The 23336-nt window shown below is 40.5% G+C and overlaps 1 protein-coding gene across 1 annotated transcript in view; it reads left to right on the top strand.

Annotated features, from left to right (window-relative positions):
• agap3 (ArfGAP with GTPase domain, ankyrin repeat and PH domain 3) overlaps nt 1-23336 on the top strand; it is a 116649-nt gene that overhangs the window by 89621 nt on the left and 3692 nt on the right. The window contains 6 exon segments of the mRNA XM_017425983.3: nt 1932-2087; nt 11015-11169; nt 11619-11709; nt 12480-12702; nt 22003-22258; nt 23187-23336. Coding sequence (XP_017281472.1) covers nt 1932-2087; nt 11015-11169; nt 11619-11709; nt 12480-12702; nt 22003-22258; nt 23187-23336 — 1031 coding nt within the window.

Here is a 23336-nt window from a genome sequence, read left to right as displayed (position 1 = left end):
CCCCCCCCCCCCCCCCCCCCATGTAAGAATCTTCAATCCCCCGCTGAGCCCAGCTTACTCCTCCAAGACAGCCCCATCTCCCTAAAGGTAATGACCGAATTAGGCCTAATGTTGTACACTGGCTAATGGCACAGTGCCGCACATTATAGCATGTGCAACTGGCAACAACAACAGCAATAATCCCTGAGCCCCTTGTCCTCCTGCACTCCACCCCTGGGGCTGGGACGGTGCACAGGGAAATGAATGGAGTTTGCTACACTACAATGAGCTTTTGATGGGAGACAATGGAGGATGCTGCCAGCACCACACAGGGTGGTAAGAAGACCCTCCCTCCCTCTCCTCCTCTGCTTCCCCCAGGCCCCTGGCCCCCGCTCTCAAATTCTTAATGGCATCCGGAGGGGGAAAGAAGGGAAAGTGATGTCAAATGTCAGGAAATCAGAAAGATGGCAAGCTGACAACCCCCTCCTATCTTCCCATTCCTCCTGTCCCTTTGCCCAACGGTAGCACAGGTTAATATCACATTTATAAAATCACTTACAAGAAGCAAAGTCGGCTCTTAGCCCCCCCGTCACTCTCAGACAGTCACATAGTGAGCTTTGCCACGGGCTAACTTTGGTAACCATTTGTTCGCAGCCCCATACCTGTCCTTCACACCTTCTAAAGCTGGAGTTACTTTTTTAAACATTTCAACTCCTCCAAGTACAGACACATTTATAGTGTCTGACATGTCCGCATTTATTATTCACAAAGCTCTAATGTCAGAGTTATTGTCACTCAGTGTTGTTTCCAAAAAGGGGCCTTGCACACAATTAGTGATGCAAAGTTTTCCAGACTGTAAAAATCTACTTAAAAAAACAAATTTCATCTGAGTTTGTTTTAAAATTAAAGCCTAGCATTCTTTGAAGGGATGCATGTCACCCACTGCCTTTCATGCCAGGGTTTGAGAAGAATGTTATTGAAGAAATGAAAGGCGTTGTAGCCATTTTGTTCTAACCTTTAAAGTAGCATTACGTGTAATCTCACGCAATATTGTAGAATGTGACATTCAGAGTATGTGTTGTGAATGACTCTCAGCCACTACCACACCAAATTGTAGCACCACATCTGTAATCGTGACTGAGTTGTAGCCATTATTGTGCTGGCTAATGTTGACTAGCTGTGGAAGTCATGTTGAATTTAATTGACTACATTAGGTAATCAGTCATAGAAGTACATTGAATGATTATTTTCTGAATGTTTCATTAAAATCTGTCCAGTAGTTCACAATTTATTTTGCTGACAGACCAACAGAGTTGACTCCAAATAGTGATTGGGACAATTTTAAACAAAGAATACATATTGGACAATCAGTCTCAGCTAACACCACACTAAATTTTATATCTATATCTGGAATGCACAGGAGGCAGAACATGTTTTGTTATACAATGTGTTGTTTCCAGCAGAGCAATCTTATTTATTTCCCATTTCATATATTTTATGGAACGTAATATTAAGGGATATACTATAAAATATATTATGTTTAATTTTTCTACATTTCTTAACAAGTGTCACACTTATTAATGTATTTATTGTGGATTCTTTCCAACAAAATCTTAAAAATCTAGAATTTCAAATATATTTAGCATTTTTTGAGTCACTTTGTTAATTCTTTACTGTTTGCTAGTTTTGATCATATTGAACTAAATTAGATATAAATAAATATATCTTGTGTTGTGAATGTATATATTGCAAAACCAATTGCGCCAGTAAAGTTCAATGATGTCCGAAATGAGGTAAATTTTTGAAAATATATTTCTTTAAATATCTGGGCTATATTTGCTTTAGTGAGTTTTGTATTATTTATTAAAGCAAATCCGGAAATATGGCTGTCCAGTTTTGTATTTCAGAGAGCGATTTAACAAAAAAAAATTTTTTATCCTGTATTCTTTCAGCCAATGGGATGAGCGATCCTGCAAACGCCAGCATGGGCAGCGCCACGAGTCCTAAACTCGAGCCACCTCCCTCCCCACACGCCAACCGCAAGAAACACAGGCGGAAAAAGAGCACGGGCATCACAAAGCCAGACGGCTTATCTGCAGGCAACGATGGTAAGAAAAACTAAATCACAGTGTTTGGAAATTATGAAAACCCACAGAATTGTTTAGGAGGAAAAAAAAACAACAAGTTTTCTTCCTTAGAGCTAAAGTGAAAATGAAATGTTCAAATCTGTGTTTTGCTGTGTCAAATTGATGTGACCTACCAGCCGAACACAAAAGGTGCTTTTCGGCGTCACTGATTGGACTCATTAACAGAGATGAGTCAAGTTTGAGAAATGCACCGGTTTGGATCATTATAAAATGATGTTAGAAGTTTACAGCTACAAAAGTAGTTTTTTAAAGCATTTACTTTTTTTCTATTCAGTTTAAGATTTGGTATTCTGTAATCGAGTTTGAATTCAAAAACAAGTCCAACTGTCATTATGGAAAAACAAAAAAACATCATGTATTCGTTTAAACTCTGACTGCATGTGTGTATGATGTACAGGAAGGTGTGTAGTTTTGTATCTCCATGTGGCCACCCCTGCGCAGCCCCAATTTATTTTACTGTTGTATGAATAGTGAATGTGGCCGTCCTCAGCAGGGGAGTGGCAGTCGGCTCTCCACCCAATTAATAATGATTCCTCAGCCCAATGATGAATGGCGCGCCCTAATTGGATGGCATTGTGAAAACACTGAGGCGCATTTCAGAGACCATAAAACTGATGTCACCAGAGCAGGATGATCAATCAACAAGATTGATACGCTGGATAACAACAACAATGGCATTGACGCCTCCTAAATGGGGCTTAGCATTTATAATCATTATACTTTTTTATCCTGGTCTCTGACAGCTTCTCTTTAAAGTCTGAATGGGTCTGTTGACCACATTGTTGTACAGAGGGAACATCATCAGCATCGCAGTGATAAGTGGTGGGAGATAAGTGGCGTTCCTTTTATTGTGCGGCGGTATCAACCTCTGTTTTGGTTGTCATACTGGGCCAGATATTCTGGATTCTGCATCATCATTTATATTTGACAGTATGCTATGAGCTGCAGCCGTATGTATGTGCAGCATTAGCCTGCAACTCACAGCATCCTTTGCTTGAGTTTTATTTGGCATTACTTAGCTCTTAATGTGCATTTTCTGGCAGAATTGCAGCCACATCTACAAAAGAGAAAAAACAAAAGTTTTTACTGACTGACAGCTGGCATTATCAAACATCTTCAAACCTCTATCTGTTTACTCCTGGACTTCCTGAGGAGGAAGTCTGGCAGCAATCAGACAGGAGGAGGCAGATTCTGAGTGTTTCTCACATCATCAAACATGCGCACTGTTTTCTGTTTTCTATCCATCTCATCATTCTCTGCGAGGTTTTCTATTAGCATCAGCATCGTCTGCTCAGCTGAACGCTCTGGAATACAGACGTATAGCTTAAATATTGGATTCGCCCAATCCGGGGCTGTGAGCAGCGTCTCCCGTTAAAAGAACAGGAGGCAGAAAATGAAGAAAAGAGAGAGCAGAGCTGGGATCCTTGAATAAATTGCTATCAGTTTATCTCATTTACGGGGCAATCAAAGGCATGCACTGCAGGCTGAAATTGAATTTTAGTAGTCGTGAAGCGTCATAAATCAAAGTGGCGTGAGAGTTTTAAGGTGAGATATCATTTTGGTCAACGTGGGATGTGTGGAGATGTACGAGTAAGCCTGCAGAAACTGTTGCTGCATCATTTTCAAATACGCCACCACAGTACTTAGAAAGACTCTTGCATGGCCGTTAAATTAGGGGGGGGAGGGTTAATCATTAAGTTCATTATTGTCAATCCAAAGAACTAAAAATTGGAACATGTTCAACCATTTTTATCTAACATCTGTTTAAATCCATCTTTGGATCAAGTCTATTATGTCCAGTGTGCTCTTCCTCCATCAAGAATGCACTTGGAGGACACAGCCCCTAATACTCTATGCACTGTCAGAGCTGCAGTGGTGTAATGAACTTCTCATGTGCTTAAAGAATGATGCAGGATGCATGGCGAGACAACTGACAGCCCCGTAATGTGTTTCCCAGCAGCCGCCTGGCGACGAGCTCTCTCCGTGTGTCGCTCGCCATAAACCCACTGGAAAATCGATGGCCGATAAAGACTTGTGTTCAGGGGGGAGCCCTTCTGATTAATGCATACTGTCAGGGAGCGTCATTAATGTATTTCTCTTTTAAAAAATAGTATCAAATGCTCATTGTTTTGGAGGGTTTGGCTCGAGCCGAAAAAATGGTGGCGAAGCGACGGAGGGAAATTGTGATAAGAGGCGCCTGATGTTTCTGGTTTCGTGAAGGACGTTATTTACTCATGCAAAGGTCGCAGGAATTAAAGAGGCGACAAGAGCTAATGACGGGGCTGAATGCCTTTAGTGTCCAAAAGGTGTTGAGGTCATGAGATAAAAATCACAGTAAATTGGCTAACATTTTAGTCTTTTTTTTTTCTTAAGAAAGCAAAACATACATTTTACACTTGAATAAAAGGAAGAGGCTTTAGTATGAACACACTGCATTTAAAATTTACCTTTTTATTATGATTTCCATCAGTCCTACACACCAAAATCGCATATAATAATAAGATAATATGCGACAGAGTTGTTTTGAATAGGCTGTTATGAATTGAGGGAACCTTTGTTTCATAAATGTAGTTTCCATTTTAAAACCCAGAATTGGTTTAACGTCTTGGGCTTTAAGGATGTAAAAATGTCAGAAAGACTCAGAAATAACTAAAACAACAGGAAATGTTGTGTAGCGTTAAAATCCAAGTAATAAATTTGTCATGTCTGAGGACGTTCTTTTCAACTGATGTGACTTTCAAATTTGCCGTTTTCGATTTTTGTTGCATTTATAAATGGGTTTAGGGATCTTTGTCGTAAAGAAGCTTTACAACTTCAACAAAATGAAGTTCTTACATTTTCCGACGTGTCACTGATAGCTGTCAGTATAACAATTCAGGAGCCAGATTTTGTTGCGATCTATTAAAGGTTGTTTATTTACCCAGAAATGACATTTGGGTGTTGTTTGAATTACACAATTATTTGATCTTGAATTAAATGCTTTTAGTTGATGTTTAACTGTCAAAATAAGCAGGTTTTGTTGTATGAAAGCAATATTATGAGATATTTAAGTAACCAAATCTAACCTAACTACTTTGCCTAAAATGTATTCTTCCTTCTACTGTATAAAGACTGCCTCAAGGTGCTTTCCTTATTTGCACGTGTGTTGGGCCTGCTTTTGGGAAATCCTTAAAACCTTTGAATCTATTGACATCCATAAATTATTTGGTGATGACAAAACATCACATAATTGTTGTTTTACCTAAACAACCAAGCTTAGTGGAACCAGTTGACATAACTAAATTAATCAAATCTAACATTTTTTTTTCTTATAATGTAGCTTTTCAGACTTTCTGAAGGTTCAACAAAGTTTTTTTTTTGGTTTGTTTGTTTCACTCATTTTTTCTGACTTCAGCAACGAAGTAGCATTTTCACATACTGACTGACAACTTGGTGAAAAATTTATGAATTTAAATTGCTTTGGAAGGTGCTTTGTTACAAGCGTGATACATAATTTCTTCTCATTGCCTTAGTTTTATGTAGAAAAAATGCCAAAACAGCACAATTTTGCGTACTTAAGTAAGTAATTTTGCTTCAATGAGAGGATTTCAGAATATTTGGAAAACACGTGAAAAATGAATTAGGAAGTAGCAAGCCCATAGCTTAACAACACATGTCAAGTACCTGAATCGTGTCTTGGAGAAACGGGCAATATTCCAGCAGAAAGCAGACACCGGATCTGAGGGATCCATCTGACGCATGAGTTGATCTATTTTGGTTCAATGTAAGTGTTGATGAGAAGAAGCCACTCCTAATGGAGAAACGGAGGCTGTGGTATCCCAAATAGCCCCAAAAATGGGCCTAAATTTTTCGGTGGGACAATGATTCCAGATTCTGTTTAATTTGGATCAAAGTTATACCTGAATAGAAGACCACACAATGGGATGTTATCGCTAATGGATTTACCTTCCCAGAGCCTGGACTTATCAGTGAAGCAATGCGGGATAATGTTGAGTGAGAACAAAACAAAAGGCGGCCAGGAAGAACTTTGGAATGTCCTTTTAGGAAACATTAAGATCTATTTCTGAACGCTGCTGAAAGAAATTACATATGTAAAGGTTTGTCTGAGAGGGTTCAGGCAGTGTTAGAAATGTACTCAATCTGTTTACCGTTACGTACTGGATTTCCATTTATGTTTAATTTTAACTCTTATTGGACTATGCTTCCACTCAGATTTAGTTTATGGCTTTTCACAGTCTTTAATTGCATTTTACTAAGTCTGTGTAGAAAAAAGAGCATGTGGCTATCAATGTCTTTAGTTTACATTAGGAATTCAGCTTAATCCAGTATCCTATTGTCCTGCATCTTTGTAAACTAAGGGTTAATATCCTCTGGAGTCCAGCTGAGGATTAGGAAATGGAGGTTTAACTGCCTGTACTAATGGTGGGTGTTTGTCTCAATACTTTGTTTTGTCACTCCCAGACTCACTCTCATTTCCCAAAGCTGTCCCTGGAGCCCCCACTCTTGTAATGGCTTAGCTTTCTGAGCGCCACAGTATGGAGGGAAAAGAATAACAAGATTCTCATTTGGGTTCTATACACACTGCCCACAGATACTTGTATAATTGGCCCTGTTTTCATTCTTCGCTGTTGTTAATGTACTAGCTATTAGCGCGGTGATGTCGGTGCTGATTTCACGTGTTCGTCCGTTGTTAGAAGTTGTGCTCCTTGTCTGTTTGAGCGTACGCATGTGAAAGTGTGCAGAGGTGTGTGTGCGCAGACGTGTGTGTCAGATAGATAGAGAAGAGTGTGCTCAGTCTCTCTCTTCCTCACTGCTCTTTTCTTTCTGAGTTTGGTCGTGGTTCCCCCGGGGCCCCTGTTGCAGTAATGGCCTGCTCCTGATTGCTCTGATACAGGTTAGGAATATTGGCTTTAATGATGTGTAAAATGAGCAAGCAGTGCCTGTGACATTTACAGATGGCACCGCCTTGGCCTGTTCTTCCCAACTGCTCGTTAATTCACAGGAACGGCGAGCACTTCTTTAAGTGACTGCCTGACGCATGCATACGGCACAACACAACACGTCCCACGCAGAAAAACAATAGCTCACCCCGTGTCCTGCACCTTGTCACCGTTTCAACCGAGCGTTCACACGAATGAATCAAATTTGGACTCCTCAAGGTGAAGAGCTGTCTGTAGAGTCCTTTCAGAGGGTTCGTCACACAGATCTCCAGAGGGCTTTTAGAGGCTTAGACAGAGTAGATGTTGTAGTCTGCCTTATAGACAGCACAGCTGGGCTCAGCACCAAACCCCCCGAGGTGCTAATCTGGTCCACAGGCTCTCTGTGGCGCATCTGCTGCTCCTGCAACGCAAAAGAGGAATCACCATCCTCAGGTCAGCCTCTCCTCTATCAGGTTCCGGTCTGATTTTTAGGTCAAACAAATACCTTCAATAACAGCAATTCAGTAGTGGGAAAATATGCTCATTTCCCTGTATGTAGCAGCTTCATTATCAGCGAAGTACACAGGAAATGACAACTGAACTGTATGACCTTAAAACACAGTTTAAACTGGATGGATTTAAGTACCATCAGCTAAATGCATTTGAAATATTATTATTTATGACATCATTCGAGCTTTACGGCCTGTTCATTGGTTTATCCTTCAATAATCACACAGAAAATGTGGGTTTAACAAAACTATAATAAAAAAGAAAACCTCAACAATATGCTATTTCTTTTAAAATTCTTGTACAGTATGTCTTTTTATCTTATAAAATAGTTTTGTTTTATTATGGGTTTTTTTGTTTGTTTGTTTTAAACCTCAAGTTTACATTAAAAAAGATTATTTGAGGAGTTTTGGAATTCAAAAACTTTTTATGGAAGTAAAAACCACCCTCCACCCCAAAAAACAGAACAGGACACTGACCCCAACTAAATGTTGCTTCTGTGACAGGTTTTATTAGTCATGATGACTTTAAAATGCTGGTTTATGTATAACGTTTCTTTTATATTTGTAACACTGTAATTTGTTTTGTTCAAATTTAAATAAATGCACCAGGACAAATAAAGTGTCAACAATTTATGGTAAACGTATTAAGTAACTTGTAATAGAAATGCTCAAGTTTAATCATTTAAAAGCAGGTTTAAAGTCAGTATAAGTCAGTACTTTGAATCCTGGTTCATTCAGTAAACGTGCAATGATAAATTCTACTTTGTAGCTCGACGAGATATTTTTGCCTATTAAAATGCAGTTGTATTGCTCCAATCAAGGAGCAGATGAACAATATGTGTAACTGAGATGTTTCCTGAAAAATTTTATGATCCATGTAAGTGTCGGACGGAGATGTGTATCTTAATCTGTTCCTCTCCATTTTGTAGCTCTGCGGCCATTACACTGTAATTTCCTTTTTATAATGCCGTGTTAATTAAGGAAAATCATATTTTGCTCATTCTTCACAGTTGGCGTCTTTGTCGGCTTTAAAACGTGTTCTTCCTTGTCGTCTCGCTGAGTTAGTTTATTTCTAATTGGCCAGAACTTGTTGATGACGGGATCATGTAGACGTGGTCAGGAGGTTAATGCTTCTGGTAATGTGTCATGGTGATGGTTCCTCTGTTAGCCACGCGCTAACTGCATCAGCTGAGCGACAGATAAGCACCGGTGGTTCTGTTGGCTCATCATTGCAAGTGTTAATAATTCTGTTGCTTTGTTCGTGCTCAGACTTATGCGACAAATCCTGGAAGTTCACTCCATTTAGGTCATTAGGTAGTTAGTTTGTTAGTGTGCTGAAGCTGAATCTATTAGTCGGTCTGAGGTGTTTTGGCTGCAGTTCGTCTCGTGTTTCTTCACCGTGGTTGGTATGTTTCACGTGTACATCGCTATACGTACAGAACGGGATTTGTTTCCTTGTATACTCATCAGTTTAAGAAACCAGCCATCCGTTGCTTTTTTAATCTCCATAATGAAAGTGTTTTAATGCCTCCAATTTATTGCCTGGGCAGCCAACAGAATAATTAGCTTTGTTCAGGTTTTTAAAGTGACAAGAGCACAAGCACAAAAACATTTGGAATCACAAATTCTAATCAGATGCATTAGTTATTGTACCAGAAGGTATACTGAACAGGAAAACCAAGAAATTTGATTATGCATATCACAATTAATCTTTTTATTTGTCCACATGTTTTTACTTGTCTGTAACTTAGAAGTTCCTGAACCCTTCTGAATCCCTTGTAACTTTGGGTAAATTTGACCCGACGGTCATGGGAGGGTTAAAGTTAACCACTTTGATTCTGTCAAACTCTTCTCTTCTGATCTCATCGATGCTTGAAAATGTCACACTCACGTGGATTTTTTTTTTTTAATGCTGTAAGTCTAAATAAAGAGGTTTCAAAGTCTTTATTGATTCCCTGTGACCTGGAGTCGATTCCACAAACTAAATCAGATAATTGAAGTTGGTGTCAAGCTAATTGGATTATTGCTTTAGCCTCGAAGAGATGACCCTCTGCTGCAGCACAAGGATTGCAATATTAGTGGCATCCAGCGCGCATCTGTCATTACCAACATACAGCTGTGTCCCGCAACAAGGAAGGTAAATTGACATCGCCATGTTATTGCAGCTATTTTTAACTCATATAGAGCTAATTTTATATCAATCTTTTCCTTTTACTTAAAGACTGGTTTGCAGCTCTCTGTGTTCTTTTAATATTTTGTCATATTGAGATTTTGGCTTGGAAAAAAAAAAAAACAGCACCCAAATAACACATCAGCTGAAAAGTTGATCAGAGCTGCACAGGAAAACCCCAAACCTCTCGTGTCTGTTTGCCTTCAGTCCTCCAAACGTGGTTTATGCAAATGAGAGCACTATTTGCATAGACATAATTAGGTAATTACAAATCATTTGGCAATGAGCTCAAGCATGTGCAGAGACCAGAGACGTTACACGAGTTACATTGTACTGTACGGAGCTAATGAATTGCTTCGCATTGGCAGAGGCATTACAGCATGTGTTGGAACATATGTTGTGTCAGAACTCTTTATTGTAAACATCAGGTGACATTTGCATGAATCTTAGTCAAACACAGAGAACCAGTGGGTGAAGTCACTTCGTGATAAAATGGATAAGCTTGTTCATTTTGGGAAGAAGGATCAAAAGAGATGAAAAACAATTGGGGCTAATTTTTTTGTTAACTGAAAAGTAGTAGACTTTGTGGTTAAGATGTAGAGGTAGGCTAATCATCACCAGGAGTCAATGTAAGTTTATGCAGGAAATTCAGATCAATGTTTTATTTTATTGCTACTAATAAACATGTAATATATAAATTTCAAAATGCCACAAACTCAGTTTGTGTCCCAGCAGTTCTCTAAAATACAATGTGAGATAAAACAGTGAATTAGTTATTATAGCCCACCTGCAAAAGTTGTTTGTGTGTGAGTATGTGTGTGTGTCTGTTACCAAAGTATCTCTTGAACCACTGGACAGTTTTATTGAAACTTGCAGAAAGTAACACACTATGTACAACTACAATAGATTAACTTTTGGAGTCAACCCATTTTAAGATGGCTGCCACAACAAACCTACCTTGAAAAAAACACAAATGGCTATAACTCAGTCAATTTTACAGATATTGAGCTAAAATTGGATGTGGTTGTAGCTGTTGTAAGGTTAAAGGTTTACCTGAAGCCCAGTTCATTATGAATTTGCAGATGAATGAACGTCTTATTCTAAAATTCTGTCAAAATGCTCAACTTACATGTGATTCGCTCCAGCATGCACATGGACCTTCAGTGTGGTGGGAGCAGCTGGATGGTGTTTTTTTTTTTCTTAAACGAAGAATCGTCAATAACTTTAAAGCATTTATTTTCTTTTTAGACTAAGCTCTTGTTGTTTTTGTCCATTTTTTTTGTTTTCCAGAACAAGAAGATTCCTTCGAGTTCATTATTGTGTCACTGACGGGTCAGACGTGGAACTTTGAAGCGACCACATACGAGGAGAGGGAGCTGTGGGTGCAAGCAATAGAGAGCCAGATCTTTGCCAGCCTGCAGTCCTGTGAGAGCATCAAGAACAAGGTACAGTAGACTGCAAAAAATAAGGAGCATCAAAACGAGTGGAAAGGAAAAAGTGTTGTACTTTTACAGTTCTGCTGCTTCCTTTACAATCCTCTTTTTTCCCCCCTTCTTTCCAACCTCTTTGCACTCCTCCCCTCCTCAGCCGCTTCACAATATGACATGTGGGAGGTTGTCAGACAGGTGCGCCGCAGTGTGGGGGATCTCTTATTAGAACTGACAGACATCTGAGATAGAACACGGCTTGTGTCAGCATACTGGGGAGACAGCCTCATTTTCATATTCATATTTTCTCTGCCTCTGACTCCTTAGCCTTTGAGGAAAGATCTTCTTCGCTGCTTTTCCTCGCCGGTTCTACGTGATTTGAGTCCAGCTGTAATTATTTGCCTTCTGTTGCGCCACGCTGAAATAATTAGTTCCTGTTGACCTATTCTCTCCCTAATTTCTCACAGTCTCGGTTAGGCAGCCAAAGTGATGCAATGGCCATTCAGTCCATACGAAATGTGAGGGGGAACAGCTTCTGTGTGGACTGTGATGCACCCAGTGAGTATAACTCTGTTTAATTGAAAACCGTTATCTATGAGGTACTGAACAACATAAAAATAGTTATAGACTAAGTCAGATTTGATCAGGATGCATAATTGAGCCTGATTTCTCATCAAGAAATTGCCAAACTACTGAAAATAAAACTTAATGGGGAAAAAAGCTACTCTTTAAGAATTTAAAATCGGGAAGAGAAGGTATTATTGCTGTATGTAAAATAAACAATGAAGCACATTTATAAAATCTTTATTTGAATGGAATACTTTCTTATTCACTGCCACTGATTCAGTTGGTAAAACTGAACCTCAATCAAGTAAATTTATGTTACTAAACTGCAAAGTTAAAGTTGGACGAGTTACTTATTTCATCTTATTTTAATGTGGTCTCATATTTTAGAATTTCTACCAATATTGGACACATTAGATGAATGGAAAAAGAGGTTTTATACAAATCCTAAAGCTCCTTTTAAATTTCAAAATGTTTTTTTTTTATGTTTTTGCCCCCTAGAATGTGTGATCTTGACCATTCAGAGATATATTTCTACAAAGTTTGTCAGTAGAGGTTTGCAAAATTAAAGAAATTTAAAACTTAATAAATAAAAATAATGAAATTTTGTCAACCATGACTGGTCAGGTGATTGGTTGTAAAAGTCAAAGGGTCTAAATGGTTATTTGTTGTTTGACGTTTGCCTGGTTACCTGGTGGACAAACAATAAAAGCAAAAAAAGAGGAAAAAAAAAAAGAACAGTCTTTTAATCTTTTATCCTGCAGACCCAGATTGGGCCAGTTTGAACCTGGGCGCCCTGATGTGCATCGAGTGCTCAGGCATCCACAGGAACCTGGGCACCCACCTGTCTCGTGTGCGCTCTCTGGACTTGGACGACTGGCCGGTGGAGCTCAGCATGGTGATGACTGCGATCGGCAACGCCATGGCCAACAGCGTGTGGGAGGGCGCTTTGGAGGGCTACGCCAAGCCGGGAAGCGACAGCACCAGGTTAGTGCAGCTCTGCAAATAAAGGTGCTGCTTAATGAAGCATCCAGAGATTATAGAAGGAAAAAGGCTGCAGTGTCTTCTCTCCATTAGCTGCCATTTATTAGCCACCCACATTTCAGCAGAGGCAGTTCACATCACAAAATGCTCCATAAGAAGCACCGGGGGGCCATAAATGTCAGCCTACTGAGTCAAAAACACAGTATTTTATGTCTTTTATTCATCCTGTACACACTGATCACAGTATATGTTAGATCTGAGTTTCTCTTCTGCTGTTCATCCCCCCGTCTTTTCATACCATCACATACGGCACCACTTCTGCAGCTTGAACACGATAATTCATAAAGGAGTGGCATGTGGAATGTTATTAGGCACCTACTTGATAAATGCTCTGAGTTGTCAAAGTTGTCACTTGACATGTACGTTCTAATAAAGACAAGTTTTTTCTAAATGAGTCCACGTGCTAAACAAACACCAGGTTTGTGTTCACGCCATCCATTTTCTTTACCCGCTTCTCCTCTCCAGGTTGCGGGGTCGCTGGTGCCCATTTTCCAGCGGTCATTTTGCGAGAGGCGGGGTACACACTGGACAGGTCACACGTCCATCACAGGGCCACATAGAGGCAAACGAGACAAACAGCCAGTCACACTTCCACTCACACCTAGGGACAATTTAGAGTTACCAGTTAACCCATCCTGGATGTTTCTGGTCTGTGGGAGGAAACCGGAGCATCTGGAGAAAGCCCACGCAAACTCCACACAGAAAGGCTCCAGGTTTTTAAAACTCAGTGCAGAGGAAATCTAACACCAAGTATGAGTATGGAGCTTTCTCCGCAGAAAATTTTAATTTATTCTTGCATTTCAACAAGCAGCTTTACAGCTTCTGGTTTTAAATCCATCTTTATACGTAACTTTGTAGGAGGATTCCTTTGTCTCGTGTTGACAGGTGAACCAGTGTCCCGGTTTGACTAATGACCTGTTGTGTGGCTGTGCAGGTAATTAAGCACACCATGATGGCTAAACCCCACCCCAATAGGCAGGCCCTCAGGTATCAGGTTACCCTGTCACCTATCCATCACACCGACCCGGGTCATCACTCTGTCTGTCACAGGAAAGGCTGACTGCAAGGTCTCCCCGGTGGCATTTGGAACTTTGGTAGGAAAAGTGAAAACAGAGGCAAAGGTCGATTATTGTTTCTGCCGTTGCAAGCAGAGCCACAGAGAGAGTATTTGATTTGTTTGTGGGCTGTTAGTTCTAATTGAAAAGCAAGATAGTGGGCAAGTTATAAGTCTTTCATTTGGAGATGAGAAGTCTGTTTATCTAACAGAAGTGCACAAATAATATGAGATGATTATTTTAGTAATAATTTGTTCTGTATTCTGACTAATTTGCTTGTTACATACAAATCCTTTTTGCCGTGAACTATTCAAATAATTTTCAACCTGTTCTTTTCCTATTAAAGCATAGTATATGAGTCAAACTGACTTTGCTCTCTTACGCTATTGATTTCACGAGATTAGTGTTCCTTTTATTTCCCATCTTGTCAGCAGTGGGAAGCTGGACCGACAGACGTGACCCTAATAATGATGCATATTCACATTTTGTGATTTGTTTTGTTGACAGAAACATGGGGGACCATCTTTGCCTCCTCCAGAATCTGTAATGCCATAATCACGATGATTTATAGTTCTAGCTATTATCAGGATAATTGAGTAAATTTTATGGGTCTTTTTTGTAGCTTTAAAATAAATAAACAAATAACTGTGAAAATTAGTTGACTGGAGAATCTTAAAAGCACAAAATCACTGCCGGAGACAAAAAAAAACTTGTTTGAATAAACAAGCAGAAACTCTTCACCAAACTTGACTCATTTATCTTTTACTAACAAACAGCTGTTTGAGTTTTACCTCTTGAATTTATCCTCCTCTCTCTGGCCAGTTCAGACCTAAGTGATGGCCTACAGTTGTTTATTGAATGGTATTTGTGCTGAAGTGCTCCGCTGTGGGACTTGATGAAAGATTATTGATGTTGATTCCTCTCCCTACCGCTGTCAGTCCCACGTCGCCTCGAGCAGGAAGGTTCTTCACTGTCTTAAAAATCCGATCTTATCCCGCAGCAACGTCTCCATTAGCTTCCACTGTCAAACAATAAATCTCATTTGCGGGATAAGTAATCCTCAAACCCAAAGTAACATTTTAAATATCACACATGACCAGATTGGTTTTTTTGCTCGCAGAATTGGAAGAAGACTGCATAAATTAATTCTGGCCATATTTTTTTCCCTTAACTTGAATGCGGCACATATGCAAGGAGTTTTTAATTATGTCACATTGATGACACGTAGCAGCTTTGTGATGGCACCTATGCAGGCATTGTATGGCTGCTGACTCTCACTAAACATTAGTGACACCTAATCTAAACGATTCAGTAACTACTTGAATATCAACTTGCAGTCTGATTGAATGTCTCCTGCAAGACTAGTTTTACCCCCCTTGCATTTTTGAGATTTAACTTAAAGGCGTTCATCCACAAGATTGGTTTAGCTTATGATATTCTGGATCAAAGGAACACAATATATAGATTTGTCGTATGCAGATCTGTGAAATTGTTGTTGTATTCCCAGATTTTATACTGGGAAGGTTCTTTATATGCATCACCTGATCAGCTATTTTTATAAAGTGTACAAAAATGAATTGTAAGACTTTTCTCTATTTTTTTTCAAGATTATGATAATAAAACACTATTGTTTATGAGCAATTAACAAAAAGATATTTTAAAATGTCATCTTGATTCTTTTTGTTTGGTCACGATGCAACTTATTGATATAATGATAAATTTCTGTCGACATGTCAAGAAACCACTTGGTGTTTGGGAGAAAATGTAGTGTGTTGTATGATACATTGGCTTTTATTACAGTGTTGCAGTTTTTGTGTTGGCTTGTGTTGTGTTTAGTTGTGGTTCTGTTTTTGCATTGGATTGGCTCCAAAAGTTAAACGGTTGTAAATGTGCTTCCAGTGGTTATTCAAAGTTTGGGATATTTTGGTAACAGACTAACTAGGGTGACTCAAAAAGTTAATGGTAAAATTTTAAACAATGTGTAGCACTTAGGGTTTGTGTTGGGTAGCCTCTCAGCTAACACCACACCAAATTTTAGCTTAATAGTTGTAAAAATGGCTGAATTATAGCAAGTTTTGTGTTTTCTTGAGGAGGTTGGCTGTGGCAGCCATTTTGAGCTGGTATGGATCCTAAAGGTAATCAGTTGTAGAGGCACATCCAGTAATTATTGCCTGAAGGTTTCATTAAAATCTGTCCAGTGGTTCAGGAGGTATTTTGCTAAAATGCAAATTTGACTCTAAAAAGTTGTTGGTGAAATTTTAAAATAAAGATCTTGCACAATCTGTAGCACTCAGGGATGTACACTTAGTTATAGCCATGTTTGTGTTTTTTTAACATCAGTTAGTTGACTGACTCCAAAAACTAAATTAGTATTTGATTTAGATCCAGTGATTACTTTCTGCAAGTTTCAATAAAAGTTTGTCCAGTGCTTCATGAGATATTTTGGTAACAGACACACTCAGACACAGGCAAAAACATTCAGCCTTTGCCTTTCTGACATGAGTGATTTAATAAATAAATAAATAAAGTATTGTTGGGAAAATCCACTTGAGGTGGTGCTAATCTTTATTTGTTGACAATCCAATTATGCAGTTATATAAATTGTTTATGCACTATTACGTATAACGGTGTCTTCAACATTTGAATAAGCTATTAAAGTGATTCTGTGGGGTTCTGTGGAAAGGTTATGAACAATTAACATTTACTTGTTGTAGATAACTTTTTGAATTACTTCATTTTGGAGAAATATAAATCATTTCTGACCAGATTGAGCTAACAGCTAGTGTGAGCAGGGTCAAAATCAGTCTTAAAACACTTTAAAATGTCTGAACTATTCTCTTAAATCTGCTTTTTGTTGTTTCAGTTTTGATTTTGAATGAATTTGTTTTGAAATAATTTTATTAGTTTTTTTTCCATTAAAGGCAAGAATTGTTGAATTCTTACTGGTACAGATAAACATTTTTATATTTAATTATTTAATAGAGCCCACTACTGATGATGCTTTAGGAAAGAGGAGCTGCTTGAGTCTGGAATGACAAACTTGCGGGAGCTTCGCACTGTGGCCGATCTCAGCAGTCAGCACATTACAGGGGAGTTGTTCTTTTAATTAGCACCTGGGAGTCATTGTGTTTTGCACGTCACCTCTAATTGCTTGGCATGTTTGTGACAAAAGAATAAATCCTACAGAATATTTTGATGGATGCTGTGGGAGTGGTCAAACTGCTAGCTTTACTTTTAGCTCCCTCTAGCACACACACACACACACACACACACATGCACGGACACCAGTTCTCATTTTTGGGGAGATATCCCGGAGCATGGACGGATGTGGACGGCTATCCCTCACTGATGGGGGGGCGTCTTCGCTGTCACCCTCTGTAGGCTCTGCGCCGCCCTCGGCCACAGGCGGGTAATAGCTCTGATGAGAGCCCTCCACTTTGTTTCAGAAATAATTTGCCACTCCTGCCGCCTGCAGGGGCTGCGTGGTAATAAAAATGAATCACACCACTAACCTCTTCAAACCTGGCCCCTCCGCCTGTTTTAACCCCTTCAGTGTTGACGGTACCGTCCTCCTCTCAGGCTGTTCGTGAAATCAGGGCTACGTTCAAAGGACTTCTGTTCTAAGAGTTATCCCCATTAGCTTCCGCCCTTCACATTAGCGCCCCAAAACACAATGCAAAGCTTCCAGGTTGTTCGCTGATTTGGAGTGCTGGAAAGCCAGCTCTCTGAAGAGATTTTCTGTCAGTTTTGCCAGGAGCCCTGGTGGAGGAAGACTAATTAATTAAGACAAATGAATGACTTGGTCTTCCCTTGTCCTTTTTCTTTCTAAATGAAAGCCACAGGTCAGTAATTATCCCTGTGTGGGAGAAGTAGTACCTTGGTCGCTAATTGCCAATATGCCACTGGGTCTTAGGGCCAGGTGGACGGAGAGGAAGGGCTGCTTAACCATACAATTTAGTCACCATGTTGTTTCAAAATCATAATTAAAAAAATGTGCCTAATTGCCTGAGAGATGAAGGATCCAAGTCAGTGGCAGAGACTTGAAATTGTGCACTACATGAAGCAGTCTGCACACTTAAGCGGGCCATGTGTTCTCGTCCCCTCAGCTTTGTGTGAGAGGCGAAGGTTCAGCAGGGGTTAACAGCATGAGCGTTTAAGAGTGTTAGTCTTTCTGGCACAAAAACGCAGCCACTCCATCATGAGGGGTCTGACAACCTCATTAATGTCACAATATATTCAGCTCATCCCTCTGCCTGCCTTAAGCACCCAGATGCTCTCCCACTGGCGATTCTATAGAGCTCCAAAAAAAAAAAAAAACCTTTTGAATTTTGGTCATCTGTTTGGACCACGCTGTGAAAAAGAGAAAAGCTGCATCTACTCCACTTGTAAAAATATTTGTCCTCATTCTTTCGGCGCTAGTATTCTCGGAGCAGAGCGAAGCAGGTCTGCACTGTAACTCGCTGGACCATAGGAGGCCTTATTTAGCGCTCTTGTTGAGGCGTTTACTGTGTTGCTCCTTCATTTCTCGCCCTTAGCAACCTTTGATGCTTTGGGGCCCAGCTTTCTCTCTTTCTGTCATTCCCCTCTCAGCCCCCTCTCTGTCTTTCTGCTGTCCCCTCTTCCTCCCTCTCTGCTCTTCCCTCCCCGCAGTTTGTGGAAGTGAAGCTGCTGGCTGCATGGGAATCAGCCATATAGAAGTCGCCCACCCCCCACTGTGAAGTCTGTTCAAGCTGGTCCAACCCCAGCCCCCCTCGCCCTTCCACCTCCAATGCCATTTCTCCCCTTCACTGCATCTGTTTGATGTATCCACAGTGAATTTGGACGCTCATGGAGAAGTAGGAGGAGCCGGGGAGGCTTTGATAGTTTTGAAGGACTCGGTTTGTGTTTGAAAGATGGGCAAGTCGTGGGACAGACGTCCTCTTTTTCCTATGGACCGATGCACCTTTATTGCAGGCAGTCAGATTGGTCATTCTGTGGCACCGGGAGCTCCACCTCCACCGTCTCAGTTTCCCTTCCCTTCCTATAAATTCCCGTTTGCCTTTTGTCTTTCAGGCTTGACTAATTATCCTTGTTTGTTCCTCTTTATTTGAATTCAGTCATGTGTTCTTGACTCCATGGGCTGGGTTTAGGAGAATCATTCTGCCATTTGCCACTTAATTAAGTCAGGGTCAGAATGCATTGCTCAACAGAGAGCTGAAGGGACGGAGCTCTAATAGAATTATAAAAGAGGCCTTTCTCTACTGTTAAGGCTGCCTTTATCTCGGCAGGACCTGCATAGGCAAATGAAAGGGGACACCAGCTCTAGACAGGAATCTCATTTCCACTTTAAACTCAGGGAACGTTTTGATGTTCGCCCAGAATTTCATTCACATCAAAGTAAATGAAAGTTAAACACTGTTTATGCTGTGAGATAACTGAATGATGGAGGAAGGCTGTGGCGGTTGCTTTTAGATGAAAGAGAAGGGCGCTGGCATTTTTATTGGCAACTTTATAAGCTCCCTCTATCCCCTGAGCAACAGTGAAATTTAGAAGAACTATGCGCTCAAGCCTGGGTGGGGGAACTTGTGGATGAGCTTTGAAACCTGTGTGAGTGTACATAGGAGTTGCTATTAGTTCAATTTCCTAAATTTCCCCCCACACGCTCCTCCTTTCCTCTTGCCACCTCCCCTCCCACTTTGTCCCTGTGCTTTGACATGCTAAGTCTGCTGATTTTTATTTTTCTTCCTCCTGCGGTGAGGAAGTGTTCTTTTCAAGAGTCTCGGTTTCCCCTTTGACTGTCTAAACCCTACCTCTGTTTGGATTGTTTTCTCGATTTCAAACAAAAGACAGAGGCGGGATTACCATTTCACTTCCTTTCACACTCTTTCTTTCAAGTGGCAGCAGCTTGGGAATTTTGAGAAACCTCTGCTTGGCCGCTTTTGCTTCTCCATCCTTGTCTTTTTTTTTTTTTTGGAGGGTTGACTTTCCAGAAAGCACAGGAAATTTGTTGAATTTAAAGCTCGGCCTCAGCAGTGAATGAGGCCTTTTCCTGCAGGTCTTTAGGGCCGATTTCGTAGTGAAGGCTAACAAAGTGTCCTCGGGGCTCCTTTCTGAGATGTTGACGTCTTCTTAATGGCTTTCCTCAGCCTTTTTGTTTCACATCTTGGTGCTAACTTTATGCCTCATTTAGCTCATATCAATTCACTGGGCTCTACAAATTCAGCATGTCATTCATGGCCGAGCTTTCCGAAACAAACAGCTCTGACTTGTTTTTATCCACGCTTAGATTTTTGTAAAACTTCTCTATATTGCCCCGAGGACTACGGTGGGATGTAGCTGCAGTTTTCAGAAAATCCTAAATGTCTAAAACAAGCCCGTTTTCAAAGAGTCCACCAGAAATAAAGGTGAAAGGGCCGGACAGCCCCTTCCTGTTCTGAGCAGTCCGCTGGTTCTAAGGCCAATTGATTTACTAACAGGCTTGTCCACACATAATGACTGAGTAGGGATCGACAGAGGTCTTACACCATAAAACTCTGAGCAACTGCAATTGCCTGCTATTAGGGATGTATTGTTGATCACATAATACCTCCTTCCTTCAGAAAAAAGGGTTGCTCATGATGTGATAGGCTGAAGGACTTTCTCTTCTGCGTTCTCTTTTTTAGGACCTAAAAATGCAGCAGTTTCCCCATCGCTGTCCCAGCTGTAAAACCATTTTAAGTTGTGGCTTAAGTTACGTTTACAAGCCTTTGGTGGTGTTTATGCAGTTAATCATTTTGGCTCGCTTCTTTTCCGTTGCTTCCTCTTCTGTAGTTACGAAGGTTTCCCATCTTGTTGCTGAAATACAAAGTTTGCCGTAAAGTGATTCTGGCAGCAGACATACGAGCTTGAAAATGGCTGCTTTCTGTGGTTTCTAGGCTGTCTTGACACCTGGCTGCTGTAGTATATACGGCAGTAATCAGGTCTAAATATTCATTTAGATTAACTAAGATATTCTTGGTTTGGATTCTTTAGGTGCTATAAAATTCGGAAAGCACAAGTCTCAATTCTAATCTCAAAATTGAATTTTACCACTTCTGTCGTTTTGATGAGTCAGCCCTACTTGGATGTGTTGTTTTGTTGCTCATCTAAAAGGTTGATTCTTGCTAATAAAGCGGGCTGTTTGAGTTTGTTTTCACCTTGATTATGATGAAATACAATTGAATAGAGTTGGACTGTCAGGTTCTACATGCTGCTAAGCCTTGGCCCGTTGATAAAGAGTCCCATGAGAGCCTTGTCACTCCAGCTAGCGTCACCGCTTTAACTGATTCGTACGAACCTTCTCCTTTCTGTCACTCACCCACAGTTCCAAACAACAGGCTCTTTCTGCTCCCCTTATCATACTGAGTGACAGGGTCACCGGGTTAGCACCACACTGGGCATGCTCAGTTATTCTCATATTGATATTGATTCTTTTTTTCCCCTGATTTGGACAGTTTGTATGTGGCCAAAGAATGATACGAGCGGGGTCAAGATGGAAAGCAATAGATAGAATTCTGCTTCGCGATAGAGGAGGGATCCTTCCCTCTGTCTCCTTTCTCTGCTGCAGGCTGGAGTGAAGGAGCCCCACATCCAACCGTCTCTTTCTGGCTGCCATTCAGCCCCATCGATCTGACTCAGGGCCCAGCCGCCCCAAGGGAGACCGAGGCTCTGAGACACACTGCCTCTTTTGTGGAAGGGATCCACCAGTTCAGACTGACAGCCGACAGTGCTGATAAAAATACGTCCCCCGCCTTCCTGTATTGTCCACAGCAGACATCCTGTTCAAGATGTGTAACCTTTAGAAAGCTGGCCAAGCTCTGACCGTCATACTGACGACCGTAATCACAAGAAACTGGAATATTGCCCAGAGCGTCACAGCCTTTGGCATTCTCTGATCTCCCCAGCCTATCTTACTGTATTATTTCCCATTGTGATGGACTGAGATAATGAAATCACTTTCCTGTGCTCTAATCATTTAAAAATGTCACTATATTTCAGCGAGTATCACAGGTCAATTACTGTAATGTTTCCCTTGTGTGCCTAGAGTCTATCTTGTGTTTATGACTTTGCCTTTAAATCATAGCCTCTAAATTCTTTTGAAAGTTCCCTCGCCAAGGTGTGAAATTGCTCATCGCATGTTCACCATGTTTCCCTCCGCCTGACCTGCAGCCACTCTGTCATTTCTCTGCAGGGAGGAGAAGGAGCGCTGGATCCGAGCCAAGTACGAGCAGAAGCTCTTCCTGCTGGGGCTGCCCCAGTCGGACGTTCCTCTGGGGCAGCAGCTGCTTCGAGCGGTGGTTGAGGATGACCTGAGGTTGGTGGTGCTGCTGCTTGCCCGCGGCAGCAAGGAAGAGGTCAATGAGACATACGGGGATGGAGACGGACGCACCGCGCTGCACCTCTCGTGTGCCATGGCCAACGTAGTCATCACGCAGCTGCTTATCTGGGTAAGTTGACTCCGCTGAGCTTGGAGAAGAGGTTTTAGATTTGGATGAACAATTCAAATGTTGCTGTTTGTGTTCAGGCAGATGGGTGAACCAGTCTGACCTTTTTGGGAACCAGATAGTTTTGCAATTTAAAAAACATTTTAGAAAGTGCTTTATTGTAACCAAGACTATTTTTTTCCCCAGCTTCTAGAGTTTGCAACTTTTCTGTATGGTAATCATTACAAATTTGCAGTTCTGGTTAAATCAAAAGTTCTTGACAGTAAATGTTGCCTTAAAATATTTCTATCCTGCCAGAAATGATGAACGTATGCTGACTTATCAGTTCATTTATAAATACTTTGTCCCACAAAATGTTACGCTGGGCAGAGATTATCTGAAAATGTACAATAATTGATCTGCTTCTTTCAAATGTTAAAAAAATATATATTATATTAACTATTATATTAAATAAAATTATTTTATTTAAGCACCATTTAATGCAGTCAGTAAGGCAAATGCAAATATGTACATTTTGTGTGTAACAAAGGGAAAGGTCATGCTGAAATTTGGGTGCAAATGGGTGAAAGCGAATGTATGAATCTTACAATGTTAATATATAAAGACATTTAAATATGAAACTAGCATTTTTTTGAAGGTATGCCTCTCACCTCGCATGTCAAAACTTTAAATAATGATTTTTTTTATGATCTGGTAACCCTCGTAGTATGCAATGGGGATAACTCTCAGCTGCTACCACACCAAATCTTAGCTTAAATGGGTAAATACAGATTTAGAAAATGTAATTTTTTTTTAAATATTTGATGTTTTATATTAATTAAACACAAGATTATGCATGAATTCTATAAAAATTCTGATGATGACTTCTAATTTATTCCAGGTCTTCAGTGTGGTTAGCAGGTTACAGTGTTACTGTCATTCTTTCCCACAGTACGGGGTGGATGTGAAAAGCCGAGACGCTCGTGGCCAGACGCCCCTGTTCTACGCCCGACGAGCTGGAAGCCAGGAGTGCGTCGACATTTTACTTCAACACGGCTGCCCCAACGACTCCAACAGCCTGACCTCGGTGCCCACGTCCAAC

This window comes from Kryptolebias marmoratus, linkage group LG20 (assembly GCF_001649575.2).
Source record: "Kryptolebias marmoratus isolate JLee-2015 linkage group LG20, ASM164957v2, whole genome shotgun sequence".
NCBI classification, from domain to species: domain Eukaryota; kingdom Metazoa; phylum Chordata; class Actinopteri; order Cyprinodontiformes; family Rivulidae; genus Kryptolebias; species Kryptolebias marmoratus.
This window is presented reverse-complemented; position numbering and strand designations above follow the sequence as displayed.